This window comes from Eptesicus fuscus, chromosome 6 (assembly GCF_027574615.1).
Source record: "Eptesicus fuscus isolate TK198812 chromosome 6, DD_ASM_mEF_20220401, whole genome shotgun sequence".
Classification (NCBI taxonomy): domain Eukaryota; kingdom Metazoa; phylum Chordata; class Mammalia; order Chiroptera; family Vespertilionidae; genus Eptesicus; species Eptesicus fuscus.
The window spans coordinates 33,514,446-33,530,707 of NC_072478.1; the positions used below are offsets into that span (position 1 = coordinate 33,514,446).

At 49.3% G+C, this 16,262-nt stretch overlaps 1 protein-coding gene across 1 annotated transcript; it reads left to right on the forward strand.

Annotated features, from left to right (window-relative positions):
• Positions 1-140: 140 nt before the first annotated feature.
• Positions 141-13,518, forward strand: LOC103294458 (serine protease 55). Its single transcript, XM_028159387.2, has 6 exons — positions 141-239; positions 1,546-1,676; positions 4,504-4,696; positions 5,796-6,046; positions 7,465-7,607; positions 13,161-13,518. The coding sequence occupies exons 3-6, from the start codon at positions 4,563-4,565 to the stop codon at positions 13,476-13,478; spliced, it is 846 nt and encodes a 281-aa protein (XP_028015188.2). The 5' UTR covers positions 141-239; positions 1,546-1,676; positions 4,504-4,562; the 3' UTR covers positions 13,479-13,518.
• The last annotated feature ends 2,744 nt before the right edge of the window (positions 13,519-16,262 follow it).

The window sequence follows — 16,262 nt, forward strand, 5'->3', positions numbered from 1 at the left end:
TACATGGTCCTGGGTGACATCACAGTAAGCTGGGGGTTAGAGAGGAAGTAGGGGAGCAAGGTAGACTGGTTGAGTCTGCAGGGGAGACTAGGGGGACTCCATTGCAGGCAAACTTTTGTCTGTACACTCCCCTTTCACCCTTGACTCTGAGCCTCCTGAGGAGTCCTGTATTCTATCATCTGCTTTGGCATTAACGAGCTTTGGGTCTTTGGGCACGTTTTCATGGTCTCTGGAACCAGGTCTCAAAGCCTCTACGACTTGTTAGGAGATTTGGATTTTATTGTGAGGTTGATGGGGAGAGTGGTGAAATGAAAGCAGGTCATATAATCCATGTGCATTAAAAGATTATTCTGGGTGTAACATGGAGATTATTTGAGAGAGGATGACTAGAAAAGAGAGTATCATAGAGGCAGTGGCTTCAATTATACTGATGAGAGATGAGGTAGCCTAAAGTAGGAAAGAGGGTGCGTGTATTCGTTTGCCAAGGCTGCCATAACAAAATGCCACAGACAGGGTGGCTGAGACAACAGAAACGTCCTGGTTCTGGAGGCTGGGAAGTCCAAGAGCAAGGTGCCGACGGGGCTGGGTTCCTTCTGAGAGCTACAATGGAAGGACCTGCCCAGGCCTCTCCCTTTGGCATGCAGATGGCTACCTTCTTGCTGCCTCTTCACACTGTCATCTCTCTGCACATGGACACTCCTGGGTCTCTTCCTCTGCTTACAAGGACACAAGTCCCAGTGAATTAGGGTCCTGCCCTGAGGGTCTCATTTTACCGTGATTACCTCTTTAAAGATCCTGTCTCCACACAGGGTCACATTCTATGGTACTGGGGGTTTGGACTTCAACCTCTGAAACAGCTGTAATTGAGATACGAAAGAGGTTGAGTGTGGAAGTATTGTGATTGGTGAGCCCTGCAGGATGAGTTGGCAGATACACTGCATACTCAGGCATTGCATGGGGGGGGGGGGGGAGGTACATATACTGAAAAACATTTTGTTCTTGGTCTGAAATTCAAATGAAACTGGGCATCCTGTATACTTATTTGCTCAATCTGGCAGCCTTAACCTGCCCTGAGTGCACTCCCTAGTCCAGTTCCAGAACTGCTGGCTAGAATGGTGGTAAATAAAATCACTACAATAGGGCCACCCTGGGGACCTCTGGAGCCTCGGCCAGGCAGCAATCCTGGGAAGCCTATGTCATCATGTGCCTCCTTTGCTCTTTGAATTTCTATAGATTCCTTATAGAGCTTCTCTCCACACCTGGGCCCCCATGTTCACCCAGTTCCAGGGGGGAGCCATTCCCATTGTGATCTATAGGAATGGCGCCCTCTGGAGTTGTGGCTAGGCATGGCAGTTTTCTCTCACCCAGGCATCCCACCCAGGCATGGTGCAGCCCACTGTCACTGTGAAGAAGCTTGGCAAAGAAATGCCGCACAGTGAATGAATGTCACAAGCAATAGGGCCCGTGTTCATAGGAGAGATATAGCCCCAGCGGAAATGGGTCTTCTTAGGGGTGAGCTGTGATTTTGTCTGGATACTTTTCTAGAAAGTGAGCAGCAGTGGCGAGTGGATGTGCCTGTCATCCCTGCATCCCCACTGAATGGATCAGCTGTCATCCTCCCAGTCAGACCCTGCCCAGGTTTCTCCTCCTCTCCTCTCCCCCAGAACCAACAGAAGGTGAGCAAAGGAGAAGCTGCAGGTATTTGGCCAGGGGTGGTGGCAAGGCCAGGGAGGGAGGGAGCTGAGTTCAAAGGAAGCACAAAGGGAAAGCCCAGAGCTTCCTGGTGGCAGGCCAGGCCAGGTGGCCTGGAATCTTTGGGACCTTTACCCTTACGCCCTTAAAGGCTTAGCCTTTCGTCAGGGCCAGGATGTTCTGTTGAGGACGCAGATGAGGTGTTATTCAGGACAGGTGAGGACAGCACCGTCCATGGCCACACAACAGGCTGGCCTAACCCTGATAGTGGACACGTGGGCACTGAGGAGTGGCTGCAGGGAGGGGCCATGGAGAGGCGAGAGTAGCTGGAGGTGTAGTAAAAAGAGGCCACACCTGGGTCACATAATCTTGTTTTGAGCTTCGCAACTTCACTTGTGAGCATAGCTATCCCTTTTCTGCAGATGAGAAAGTTGAGGGTACACACAAGTTCTGAAGATGACCCGCGGGCACATTAGGAACTGAAATGAGCACATGACTCACTTCCAACCATTGGGCCTGCCCAGCAGCCAGCGAGGCCGTCCTGAGGGTGCCTGGGTCCAATAAACCCGAGTCAGTGCACGGTAAGTGTGAGGTAAATGGGAAGGTCCAAGTCCATGACCCAGGACCAAACCCGCTGAGGTGAGGGGAAGCCATGAGCCAGGCATTTACATCTGTGAGTCTGGTCCTTTCGTCTTTAGATGTGGTCAGGGACTTACCTGGGGGTTGGGGCATCATATGGAATAAACCTGGAAAGTGGTGAGAGTGGGGATTGTTACCTGCTAGGCTGGGCTGAAGGAAGGCCAGGCCTCTGAACCCAGCCTGTGAAGTCCATGTTGGCAGACTCAGGTCAGAGGCAAGTGCCACCCCTCCCCCCACTCCGCATTAGTGCTGGGGGAGGCCCCCTGGGCCTCCTGAGCTCCTCCCCATCCTCGAGGTCCAGCCTGGCAGTCCCTCGCTCAGGCCTCAGGTGCACATTCACAAGGACCTCTGATGTGACAGGCTCTGTGAGAGAGGAGGCATTTGAGCCTTAAAACAGGCTGCTTAGGGCAGGGACCACAAGCAAGGTGCCCACCAAGGACTTGGTGAAGGGTAGGCCGTGCCCAGGTCAGCAGGAAAAGGATCTCAGACAAGATGATTTCAAGGATGAGGGCCCTCTGTGCAACCACGTTAGGAACAAATGGCAAGAAGAGAAGCCTGCAGCACCTGCGTTCTCAACCACCCAGCCCATTGTGACATCGCCAGCTGGGCCAGCTGGGAGAGGAGAGGCGATGGCAGGGTCTTTCCCCTCAGCCCTGGCCTCCGCCACCTCCTGGGCCAGCAGCAAAGCCAAGGGCCATGCTCCTGTTATCAGTTTTGCTGCTCATGTCCCAAGCCAGGGGCGCACATCTCGGTATGTTGACTCCTCCCGCGCCCCCCACTCCCCACCCCCCATGGCCAGAGCAGCTCTCCCAGGCCGGGCGGGGCTTGATAGTGGCCCTGCTCATGTCCCCTTCTCCCAGTCAGTGGTGAGCATTGGGGGCAGCGGAGGGAGTTGGTGAGTTGAGCTCATTGATTAATTAATTGACTACAACAAATACTAATGGAGTGGCTCCTCTCCTGGGAGCTGGGCTGGGATTCTCTCTCCAGAAACAGATCTCTTTTCTCTGCACAGGCAGCTGCAGCCTGTGCTCTCAGCCTCCCAGGAAACACAATGTTCTAGAACAGTTCAGGGCTTCGGGAAGGTTCAGGCCCTTTCTGGGACCACTCTGGTTTCCCACATGAATTAGTTCCCTAGGGCTGCTGGAACCAACCACCACAAACTTAATGGCTTCAACAACACACATTTCTTATCTTATTTAGTTCTGTTGAATGCAGATCGGACACAGGTCTCCCTGGGCTAAGATCAAGGTGTCAGCTGGACTGCATTCCCTTCCGAGGCTCTCAGGAGAACCTTTGCCCTTTCTAGCTTTTGAAGGTCATCCCCATCCCTCAGCTTGGGGCCCCTTCTTCCATCTTCCAAGCCAGCAACACGGCAGTTCTGTGCCTTTCTTCCCTAGTCACATCTTTCTTCTTCTTCTGCCTGGTCCACTACCATTAAGGACCCTTGGGATTCACTGGGCCCACTCAGATTATCCAGGACAATCTCCCCAGTTTGTTTTTATTTTAAATATATTTTTATTGATTTCAGAGAGTAAGGGAGAGAGAGAGAGAGAGATAGAAACATCAATGATGAAAGAGAATCATTGATCAACTTCCTCCTGCATGCCCCCTACTGGGGATCAAACCCACCACCTGGGCATGTGTCCTGATAGAGAATTGAACTGTGACCTCCTGGTTCATAGGTCGATGCTCAAACACTGAGCCACGCCTGCCAATCCAATCTCCCCATTTTAAAATCAGCTGATGAGCAACTTTAATTCCTTCTCCAAAATCCCCTTTGCCTTATAAGGCACTATCCACCAGGACATGGTCCATTAGGACATGGACATTTTTGGGGGACAGAAGTGTTATTCTGCCTGCCACTCCATAGTTGGTGTTGGACAAATCTTTTCCTCTGATTTCTCTTGGGTGAGAGCAAAGACAAGCTCGGTGAAAACTCTCGTGAGATTACAATGCTGGAGGGGGCAGAGCCAACACTTCTGACCCGAGTCCCAGATGCTGGCTATGAACATAAAGCATCCGCTGGCTTACTCGTGTACCTGGGTGCTTCCCTGAGCCAGCCTAAGATTCCTCATGTCTAGAATGAGCATAATGGTAGCTACCTAGAGGCCTCCTATAGATATTGATTGAGTGGTTTCATCTTTTCCCTTCCCTCCTCTTCCATGCCACCAGCATGTGGCAAAAGACCTGTTTTTGAGGGAGGATCTCAGCATTCCAGAATCATAGAGGGGATGGAGGCTGAGGAGGGTGAGTTTCCATGGATGGTGAGTATTCAGACAGGAAATGAACATTTCTGTGGCGGCACGATCATCAACAATTGGTGGATTGTCACTGCAGCTCACTGCTTATCTAATGAGGAAGTAAAGTAAGTATCAAGAGCCCATCCCGGTTGCTTCTGACACTGTCCACCCCCGGAGCATCCCCACACTCAGGCAGACCTGATGATCGCTAAGGGGAGGCCCAGGGCCTGTCAGTCCCAAGTCAGACAGGATGGCCCTGGGGCTGAGGAGGCGGTGAACTTCTGCTGTGCCCACCTCGCGGTCACCTAGGGCCAGTAACTAGGGCTTCCCTGCGATCACACACTCCAGGAGCATCTGGCCTGGCAGAGTTAAAGGACTTGGTCCGTTTACCTCTCCTAGGACAAACAAATCCCTCCAGGAAGAAATTTTCCTATTTCTGAAAGCCTGGATTTCCAGGCCATCGGACACCCCCACTTCCCTGCTCCCTGTAGAGTTTTCTTTAAGCTCCAGGAGATGGGTGGCAAACACAGCATTTACTGATTACTAATCGTGGCCCAGTGGCCATGTAAGCAACTTCCTCTATTATTTCATCGTACAACAACCCTCTGAGGCAGGTTTTATAGAGAAGGAAACTGAGATCCAACTGACTTTGAAGGGTAAATGGAACATCTGGGAAAGTTTCTCCGTGGCATGGCCACGTAGCTTGTTGCATCTGCCCACATGGGATACTTAAAGACTGGCTATTGTAAAGTTCCTGGCCATTCTGCCTGGAGGGAATTCCTGAATTATGACTGAAGCCTCTTTCTGTTTAATCAGTGGCATGTCTGGATTAAACTCCATTCTGGGGTCTCCAAGTTGCTGGCAGGCGAATCGATGTAATCCTACCTTACCTCTCTGTGGGCTGGTTTGATTTGTGCCAGGTGGTGAGCTCTTTGGAGCAGCCAAAGCTAAGCTCTGCCTTGGCCCCATTAGGAGGGATGTCTCCTCCACACCTCTGGGACTGTGCTGGGCACCATGCTGCTGTGGTCTGCCCACAAAGACTGCTTCACCCTCCTTCTTTACCTTTTTAGAATTATCACATCTTTTTAGCAACAGCCCTGGTAGAACAAGTTGTAAAGGCCCCTAGAAATATATGGGATGTAGGTTTTGGGGGCACAGCAAATTCTGGGTGCTTTGTGACTTTCCTTCCCCTCTACCTGCCCTCTCTGGTTCTGTGCCGCCCAGTCCCATAGACCTGAGCGTTGTGCTGGGAACCAACGACTTGCAGAGCCCCTCCCTGGAAGTGAAGGGGGTCACCAGCATAGTGATTCACAAGGACTTCGAAAGGTCCACCATGGACAACGACATCGCCTTGCTGCTGTTGAACACAGACATCAGGTTCAGCGGCCTGAAGGAACCCATCTGCATGCCCAGGCAGCCCGGCCCCGCCAAGTGGAACAAATGCTGGGTGGCAGGATGGGGGCAGACCAAAGCTGGTACGTGACTACGCAGTAGCTTCCAAGAGCTGTTGGGGGAGGCACCAATCACAGGCATCTGGAGATGGGCCACTCAATCTAAAGGAGGCAGGGGGAGGGTGGAAGGAGAGAGGGCTGAGGGGCAGGGGCGAGAAAAGAACCTGCATTGGAGCAAATTCCTGGCCAGCAGAGGCTCCCAGAGGCCCAGTCTCCGCCTCCAAGGGCCAAGGAGGCATCACCCCAAGGCCCAGGCTGAGATGCCAGGTCTGAGACAGCCCCGGGTGTGGTCGTGTTCAGCCAGCACAGAGCAGTCTTGTTTGCTTGTGTGATTGAATTTAAACTCTCCAGTTTGCCAGGGGCCACTCTCCTCTTTATTCTCTCACATCTCTCTTGATTCACACACCGATGTCTCCCACCTGGTTTGTACAGGCATTCAAGATGCCTGTCCCAGCGTAGACCTTTGATGGCCCTGGAGTGTTGCCCAGCCAGTCTGAGAATCCGTTGTTACTTGTTACCTGTTGTTACACTGCTACTTGGCCAAAACAGGAGGAACTTGTCCCAGGGCGGAGAGGGATTATGAAAGCCTTGCTGGACTGTCCCCAAAGAAAACTCAACAAAAGCAAGAGCCAATAGGTAGGGGGTGGGAACAGCACAGCACTGTCTCAGGCCCGAGAGAGACTCTGGGTCCACAGGGACGCTTTGCACCGGGCTGAGGTCTGGAAAATGGTAGGTATTGCAGGAGTTCAGTAGCTAGAGAGCCACTGGCGTGTGACGGCTTCTGCGCTCCAGGCACCCCTCGAAAGTTAGAAGTGAAGGAGGAGGCCTCCAGATTAAAAGGAGTCAATAAGGAGAAGAATTTTGAAATGTCTGTGTGGTCAGAGTTGGTGAGCTAGAAAGAAGCCGGCTGGAAAGGGCCCTGGCAAGTCCCCTGTGAAGACCTGCAGCCAACCTCCCCTGCCCGGAGGACCGGAAAACTTTCCACTGGGCGTGCCGGTCCACGCTCAGCAGCCCTGTGTCAGGGGGAGGGCCGTCCTCTCATCACCAAAAGTGGCCATGGCAGGCAGAAAGAGGAGGCAGGACTGTGCTGAGAAATGACCCATAGCCACTTCCAAGAGGTCAAGTCTGTAGGGCTGGTTGGAGTCAAGCTGGAAGTCTTCTTGGAAGCAGGGGTCTGATTTTGAATGAGAGGAGTGATTCGAGTAGGTGGGGAATTGTGGGAAAACCTGGGGTGGTGGAGTGAGTGAGCTGCGAGGGATTGAGGGAAGGAAGTAGCGAGGGGGAGGGGGAAAAGTGAGGATATGGAGGAAGGTGGAGGAAGGTGGAGGGCAGCTGGTGGGCTGCAGGGATGTGCAGGGCGGTCGAGGGCAGGTCACTTGCATTACTGACACACACACACTGCTCTCCAGCACCTTTCCTGACATGCTTTCTCTGTGGGCCAGGTGACAAACACTCTGAGTCCACTGACCTGATGAAAGTGCCAATGGTCATCATGGATCGGAGGGAATGTACAAAGGTGTTTCCAAAGCTTACCAAAAACATGCTGTGCGCTGGGTATGCGAATAAGAGCTACGATTCCTGCCAGGTAACTAGGGGTGTCCCCTCCCTGCCTCTCCAGGTCCTCATCCCCTCAGGGCTGTGGGCAAAGGGTGTCCTCTCTCCACTGGGAATAAACAGCGAGTCTGGGAAATGTGTGGGAATCAGGGTGTGGCCCTGGGAATGGGGACATGGATTGGGAAATACTCATTGTGAGGTTCTTAGAATGATACCAAAACACAGCTCGAAAGAGGAAAAATTGATAGACTGGACCCATCAAAATCAAAGATTTTTCTCTGTGAAAGACAAGAGGATGAAAAGACAAGCTATAGATTGGGAGATAATATCCCACAAATGAATTATACTTAGAATAGATAATGAACTTTCAAACTCGACAGTAGAAAAACAAACCGTGCAATTAGAAAATGGGCAAAAGATATGAACAGACATTGCACTGAGGAGGATAACTGGATGGTAAATAGGAACATGAAAAGATGTTCAGTGTCATTGGCCATGAAGCCAAAGCAAATTTAACCCACAATGAGACCTCACTACATGCCTCTCAGAGTGGATAAAATAAAATAAAACTAATAGTGACAATGCTGACAAGAATGCTGAGAAACTGGACACATTGGTGGTGGGACTTGAAAATAGCCCAACCACTCTGGAAAACAGTTTGCCAGTTTCTTTAAAAGCAGCACATGCTCTGGCCACATAACCTAGCAAATGATACTCTCAGGCATTCATTTCAGAGAAATGAAGGCTTGTGTTCACACCAAAACCTTTACAGGAGGCTCTATAGCAGCTATATTCATAATAGCCAAACATGGGAAACAGCGTCCTTCGAGGCGGGGATGGTTAACTAAACGGTGGTACATCTATACCATGCAATACCACTCAGCTGTGATAGAAACAACTATTGATTCATGCAACAACGTGGCGGGGTCTCCAGAGGCTTACGCGGTGTGAAATAAGACAGCCCCCAAAGGTCCCGCATTGCATGATGCTACATAACATTCTTGAAATGACAAAATCATAGAAATGGAGACCGGTTGTTGGTTGCCGCAGAGGTTCAAGGAGGAGCTGGAGGTGGGAGGGAGACGGTTATAGCCTAACAGGGGCACCATGAGGGAACCCTGTGGCGAGGAAAGTGTCCTCAATTTGACTGTATCAGTGCCAGTATCCTGGTTGTGACTATCATACTGCAGTTTTGCAAGATGTTGTTCTTAGGGGAAACATGAAAAGGGTACATGGAATCTCTCTGTATCGTTTTTTTACAAGTGCATATCTATATATATAAAACCCTAATATGCAAATAGACCGAACCACTGAACAACCAGTAGCTATGATGTGCGCTGACCACTAGGGGGCGCACACAGAACATGGTGAGCTTTGGCAGCAGGCTGCAGAGCACATAATATGGTGGGCATTGGCCATGGTGACAGGATGGTGGAGCAGGTGATCACAGGCACCAGACCAAGGTGGGGTGCCAGTCGCTGTCATCAGGGCGAGCCTCTGGTGGTTACTGAAAATTCTTTGCTCCTGCACGCCATGGTCCCACCTGGCACTTGCACCTGCTACCAGCACCGACTCCACTTGAACTGCTGCTGGCGCTGGCCCCAATGGTTCTGCGCCGTCGTTGGTGCGAGCAGGGCCTGTGCCATCAGCACATGGGAGCAGCAGAGGCAGGAGCAGGGCTGCTGGCAGACAGGAGACTGGAGGCCATGGCGAGAGGGGCCCAGCGGAGGCATGGAGGATGGGCCAAGACCCCTCCCTGTGCCCACCACAACCTCGTGGCCCACAGTTCCTTTCAAGGTGCACGAATTTGTGCACTGGGCCCCTAGTGAATCTATAATTGTATCTAAAATTTAAAAAAACAGCTCAGCCTGCATGGCTCAGTGGTTGAGAGTCGACCTATGAACCTGGAGGTCACAGGTTCGATTCCCAGTCAGGGCACATGCCCAGTTTGTGGGCTCAATCCCCAGTAGGGGGCATGCAGGAGGCAGCCGATGAATGATTCTCTCTCAGCATTGATGTTTCTATCTCTCTCTCCCTCTCTCTTTCTGTCTGAAAAAAATAAACTCAATAAAAAAATTAAAATAAATAAATAAATAGCCCTTGCCAGCATGCTCAGTGGTTAGAGCATCGGCCTTTGCACTGAATGGGTCGGTTGAAGGGTCGAGGATTTGATTCCCAGTCAAGGGGCTTGTACCTGGCTTGCAGGTTCAATCCCCGCTTGGCCCTGGTCAAGCACAAGCAGGAAGCAACCAATCAGTGTGTTCCTCTCACATTGATATTTCTCTCTCTCTCTCCCTCCCTCCCTTCCTTTCACTCTCTATAAAAATTAATGGAAAAAATACCATCCAGTGAGAATTAACAACAACAAAAAACAAAACAAATAAAAACAAAGAGAAGACAAAGGTTCCCAGACACAGTAGTTAAAGGAAGATCTGGGATCACAGCTGTGCCATAGACCTAAGGGAGCAACCAGATCAAGCTGGAGCCAGAGACAAAGGGTTCCAAATAGCAATAGAAGGGGGGTGTGGGGGGCAGCAGTCAACAGACAGTGTGAGTAGAAAGAGAGCAAATCAGAGGCTTGAAACGGCATCATGTGTTCAGGGAAGTTTCAGTGTTTCAGAAGCCAGGGTTGACAAGAGCTGAGTGTGGGCAGGGGAGCCGCGCAGTAAGGGAGGTCATGCCATGCGTGGGAGACTACTGCTATCCCCAGCTGTTGCTCCTATGCTCACGCAAGAATATGAGAAGCAGGCCCCACCCATACTCCCACTCTCTTTCCAATCTCTGATTCAACCCCATCCCCTATCCCAGTGGTCGGCAAACCATGGCTCGCGAGGCACATGCGGCTCTTTGGCCCCTTGAGTGTGGTTCTTCCACAAAATACCATGTGCGGGCGCACACGTACAGTGCGATTGAAACTTCGTGGCCCATGTGCAGAAGTCGGTTTTCGGCCTGGGCGAGTCTATTTTGAAGAAGTGGTTCTAACACCGAGCCACACGCAAGGGGCCAAAGAGCCTCATGTGGCTCGCAAGCCGCGGTTTGCCGACCACTGCCCTATTCCAATGGCCCAACCAACTGTGGCCACATCTGAAATCATCAAGTGCCATCTCCGGTGACGTTTTCTGCAGCCTCTGCTGCGGTAGCTGGATATACATCCGGGGCTGGATATACAATCTCTTGCAACAAAAAGTGCACTTTAATGAGAGCTTCAAAAATTAATCTTCTATTAGTTAAGTGTTCTGTAAATAAATGTGCTGTTATCGTTTTAAGCGCCCCCCTCCCCTTTTTTTTAGTTGTGAAATGAAAAGCTTTGCCCTCTGTTTAGAAAGCTTTCTATTGTCAACAATAAGCTGACAGTGATCCAGGCAAGGAAATTTTTCTGAGATTATACAACAGTATCATCACTTTAAAACAAAGAAACCATTTAAAAATAATTGCCATTAAAAATAAAATCACACTTTTAAATTTAGCAAACTTTTAAATGTAATCACATAATTAAAGGAAATGATCATTTTAGGATGATAGCATTTAAATATGTTCAAAATAATGGCAGTAAAATTATGCTATGCTTAAAATACAAATTAGCAGTAAATGCTAAAATTAAAAACAATTGGATTTTTTTGGTTTACTTTTCCCAGAACTTTTCTTCTTTGTAATCTGCTGGTTAAGGTTATAATGTGAGGGAAAAAGTTCAATTAAAAAAAATAACCATTTTTAAGTGTCATAGTCAAGCAAAATATAACATCACACATATACTGGCTAGTAACAATACTTTGTGAGTGATTTACAGATTTTTAAAAATTTCATCTGCTGACAATCTTAGGAAGTAGTTGGTATTATCTCTATTTTAAAGACATGGAAACTGAGGCTTTAAAAAGTTACTTGCCCAAGGACAGTTCTCTCCTTGTTATGTAAGGAAATAAATAATCAAGGCAACCTATTAATAAAATTTTTATAACATAGATGCCTTCATAAAATTGAAGGAAATTACAAAAACATCATTTATGGGAGGAGCTATTTGAGTAGAGATCCTGTTGATTTGGTTCTTGCCCCATGACTTTGAAACAGAACTAGCACCAAAAAATCACATGCCCACAAAAAAATAGACAAGTAGTAGAGCAATGCTTTGTATGGAAAGAGGAATTCTGGTTTTGGCCAAAGCTTACTGTGTCCTTGAACTCCAACCTCTCTGTAATTCTGCTCTATTTAACCCTCTATTTGGTGATACACAGCCAACCCAACCTCCACTTGAAAACACTTTATTATCTTCTGCACTTTATCTCTCTAAGCACACTCCATGACCTGGGAACTAGTCCCCACCATCTATGTCCAATGTCATGTGGATTTTAATTCATTCCTCCCCATCCTGACCTTCAGATCCTCATCATTTCAGTTCGTCTTAACCACATCAATGTTTCTCTCTCTCTCTTCCTCCCTCCCTTCCTTTCACTCTCTGTAAAAATTAATGGAAAAAAAATATCATCCAGTGAGAATTAACAACAACAAAAAACAAAACAAATAAAAACAAAGAGAAGACAAAGTTTTCCCAGACACAGTAGTTAAAGGAAGATCTGGGATCACAGCCGTGCCATAGACCTAAGGGAGCAACCAGATCAAGCTGGAGCTGGAGACAAAGGGCTCCAAATAGCAACAGAAGGGGACCGGCGGGGGGGGGGGGGGGGTGGGCGGGGAGCAGTCCCTCTACCTTCTGTCTGGTTCCTCTCTACACTGTCCCACACACTCTGTCAAATTCCTAATCATCCTTCAAACAAAGTGTCTTGAAGTCTCTTCTGACAGAACTTTCCCTCAACAGAATCAGTTCCTCCCCCTCTGCACTGCCTCTAGATTTGTTCATACTTCTGCCTCATCAAACATAGTTAATCCTACCTGTTTATATTATCTCCCCCACTACAGCATAAGGTCTTGTATCCCAATTGCCTAACAATTAGTTTTTCCTCAATGAAAATTTGTGAAATGGGAATATCTCTTTCAACATTCCATTTTCTTATTAGAAAACAAGAATCAAAATACCTACCTCACAGAGATATGAGGTGGTGGGGTTGATGAGAAAAAAGAAAGTTAAGGGGCTAACACAATGCTTCGCACATGTCCAGGAAATGTTAGTCCTCCTCCTCCTCCCCCTGCCAGAGTCCAATCATTCTAGTCACCTGTTTATGATCATGGAAGAGGAGGCCATCTTTCCACTTCTCTCGGCCTGTGCATATTTACTCCGTCTTCTAGCTCCCATCTGCAGCTGGAGTTATTTTTCACCAGGCCCTTCTTCCTCTTCCTCTTCCTCTTCCTCTTCCTCTTCCTCTTTCTCTCCCTCCTCCTCCTCCTCCTCGATATTCAGTCCTACCCCCTCCACTGCCCACACTCTACAGCCCACAGTTCCCAGAGTCAGCCTGACAGCAACACACTCCCCCGGGGGCCTGGGATTGAGGTGGGCAGTGGGCAGCAATGACAGATTTCCTTTGAAAGCCTGGAGGAGGGGAGGCCAATGAGTCCTCTTCCATCCATGAAAGTTACTGCACAAATGGGCAGTTTAGAATGAGACTTGCTACTGAACTGTGTTCTCTGCCCACAGGGTGACAGTGGAGGGCCTCTGGTCTGCACCACAGAATCGGACAGGAAGTGGTACCAGGTGGGCATCATCAGCTGGGGAAGGAGCTGTGGACGGACGAACATTCCAGGAATTTACACCTTGTTAGATAATTATGGCCCCTGGATCAAGAAGGTGACGGAGGTGGAGGGAAGGTCCTATGACCCTGAGAAAATGAGAACTGAGAAGGTGAGAGCTCCTTCCTCAGAGACACTGATGAGATCCAAGGCCTCAGAATTCCCAGAGCCAGGTGGCCCCAGACTCTGGCTCCTGCTCTGCCTTCTGTCCTACATGCTGTTCTAGGCCATTTTCTCCTGGTGATAAAACAAGTGCTATTCCGTAACCGATGAGAGTGTGTGAGAATGTGTTTGAATGATTGTAGCCACGTGGCTACATTGGGGAGAAGCGGGTAGTGAGGTGGAGAGAACAGATGTTGACAGGGACTGTTTCTCAAAAATGGCTTCCAAGTGGAGGCCATAATGACCCCAGTCCCTCCAGTTTACAGCTAAGCAGCCTCAGTGGAAATAACACCTTATTCATGACAATTCCAGTAAGTCTGTGGTCTAACTCTTGTGACTCAGAAGCCCCACAAATGACCTGAAAGCTTCTACATCTGCCTGGAAGGGGACTCCTATCTCCTGTAGCCACAGGGCTGTGATGGCTAAAAATCAAACTCACAACCTCATCCTGCGACTTGCAGGATGTCTACTGTTAAAGGCATTGATTGAGAAGGAATGTGATCCTGAACATTTGTGTGAGAAGACCCTGATGGAATTGGGACATTGGGTCCCCGAGTTCTGATGAGTTTTCTTTGCCAGTGGCCACAGTCTTCCCCCACCCCCCACCCCCGCCCCTCAGTAAGAGGGACCTCTTTGCCCACCCCAGGGTGTTAACCCTGCATTGCTGAGGAAAGGGTCATGGCCTTCCCTGAGGCGGCTGTCAAGCAAGACAATGCTGATTCTCCTCGGGACCCCACTCCACCACCCTCTCTGCTTCTATAACTAGACTCAAGTCCCGGCAGACTCCTACAGGTGAAGTACAAAGCGTGACCCATGAGGAGGGACACGTACCCCAAAAGAACCTCTTGAGTTTCCTAATTCGTACCGATAGAAATCTGGGCAATGTGTGTGAATGGATATTGAGGGTGGGGTAATGGTGGGAGGAACATATGTTTGCATCAGGTAAGTTGATTGATATGTGTTCACGAAGCAGGGATTCTGCATCTAATGTTACATCTGCATCTACTGTTCCCAGAGTCAGGAAGGATTCTACCAGTCTGTGTGGCTGAAGCATGCACTAAAAGGAGACCCACCGAGCGTGAGTTAGAAAGGCTGGGCCTGCCTTGGTGTAATGCAGAGGGGGATGGGAATGTTGGCGTGGATTTGTCATTGAGACCTACTCGCCCACCCTGGGAAAAGACATAATTTTGCGAGTGAACCCAGCATCCTAGAAGGGCTCTGTGGTTGCTCTTCCCTGCAGGCCAGACCTCACAGGGGTACCTGCAGCCACTGAATTGGGAAACCTGAATGCAATGGGGGTAACTGGATCCCCGGAATGGCAGGGGAAAATGGGGGCACTCAATCGACAAAGGCAAGGTGGGTGTGGTTACTGAATAAAAAGAGTCAAAGCAGCAATTAGAATAGTCCTATATGCACAGAGCCGTGATGTTAGCTTACTGATCATGGTGTTCTGTGTAAGCAGAAAAATTCTAGGTCAAATGAATAAAGTCTAATCTGAATCATAAAAAGAGAGAGTCATGGCCTCTCAATCAGTTCTCAGGCTTGAGCCAGTTTACAGCCCAACGCCCCTTGAATGAAGGGGAGGCTGGGTCCCCGGATGAGGGACTCCCATGCACTACCAAATGTTTACACACTAATCTTTCTCCCAGCCTTCTCCAAAGGGACCACGGCCTTTCACCAGGGTAACTGCACTGGGGAAAAGGAGATAATCAAGCCTTTGGGGAACCACTGCACACTGGCTCTGACCCGACAGATTCCAGGGGACCCAGTGTCCCTGTGGCCCACCAGTCAGAGAAGGGGCTTGGGGAGGTCAGGGGAGCAAGTCCATCTCACCATGAGGGGCCCAGGGAGTCCCCAGATCCATCCCATGGTCACTCCCCAGTTCTGGGATGTGTGATTATGATAGACACACTGAGCAGCTGGCAGCATCCCCACACTGGTCCCTGGCCTGGGAGTGAGGGATATTATGTGGGAAAGGCCACGTGGAAGCCACCAGAACTGCCCCTACCTGGAAAATAGTGAACCAAAGTAACACCACGCTCCTGGAAGGATTGCAGAGATGAGTGCCACCGTCAGGACCTACAGGACGCAGAGGTAGTGACTCCCCCACACCCACACCCATCCTTCCTATCTGGCCTGGGCAGAGAGTGCTAGGTCTCTGAGAGGACAGAGGATTATTGTAAACTTAACCAGGCGGTGACTCCAATTGCTGCTGCTGTGCCACATGTGGTTTCATGGCTTGAGAAAATTACCACATGTCCTAGTATTTGCTGTGTAGCTATTGATCTGGAAAGTGCCTTGTTCTCCATCCCTGTGCATAAGATTCACCAGAAGCAGTCATCTTTCAGCCAGCAAGACCAGCATCACACCGTCAGTGTTCTACCTCATGGCCATATCAACCCTCCAGACCTGTGTCAGAATTTAGTTTTCAGGGCTCTTAATCACAAGACCGCTTTCCCTTCACAAGATACCACACTGGTCCATTGCATTGACGACACTGTGCTCACTGGACCAAGTAAACAACTACTCTAGACTTATTGGTAAGACATGTACATGCCAAGGGATGGGAAACAAATATGAAAAATTTCAGGGTCCTTCTACCCTTGGTGAAATTTCTAGGTCACCCCACCAGGTAAGGAACCATGACCAGCTGAGGTGCTTGCTGAGGGCAAAGAAAATGCAGAATAGGTATTGGAAAAGGTAGTTATAAATACCAGCTATGACCACGTGACCAGTTACAGTAATGGACTATAATTGTCATGAGTATTTTTCTCTTATTTTGTTATGCATGTTTGTGTATGTATATATTAATCAAATATCTTTTTCTTTCTTCTTATCATGTAACATA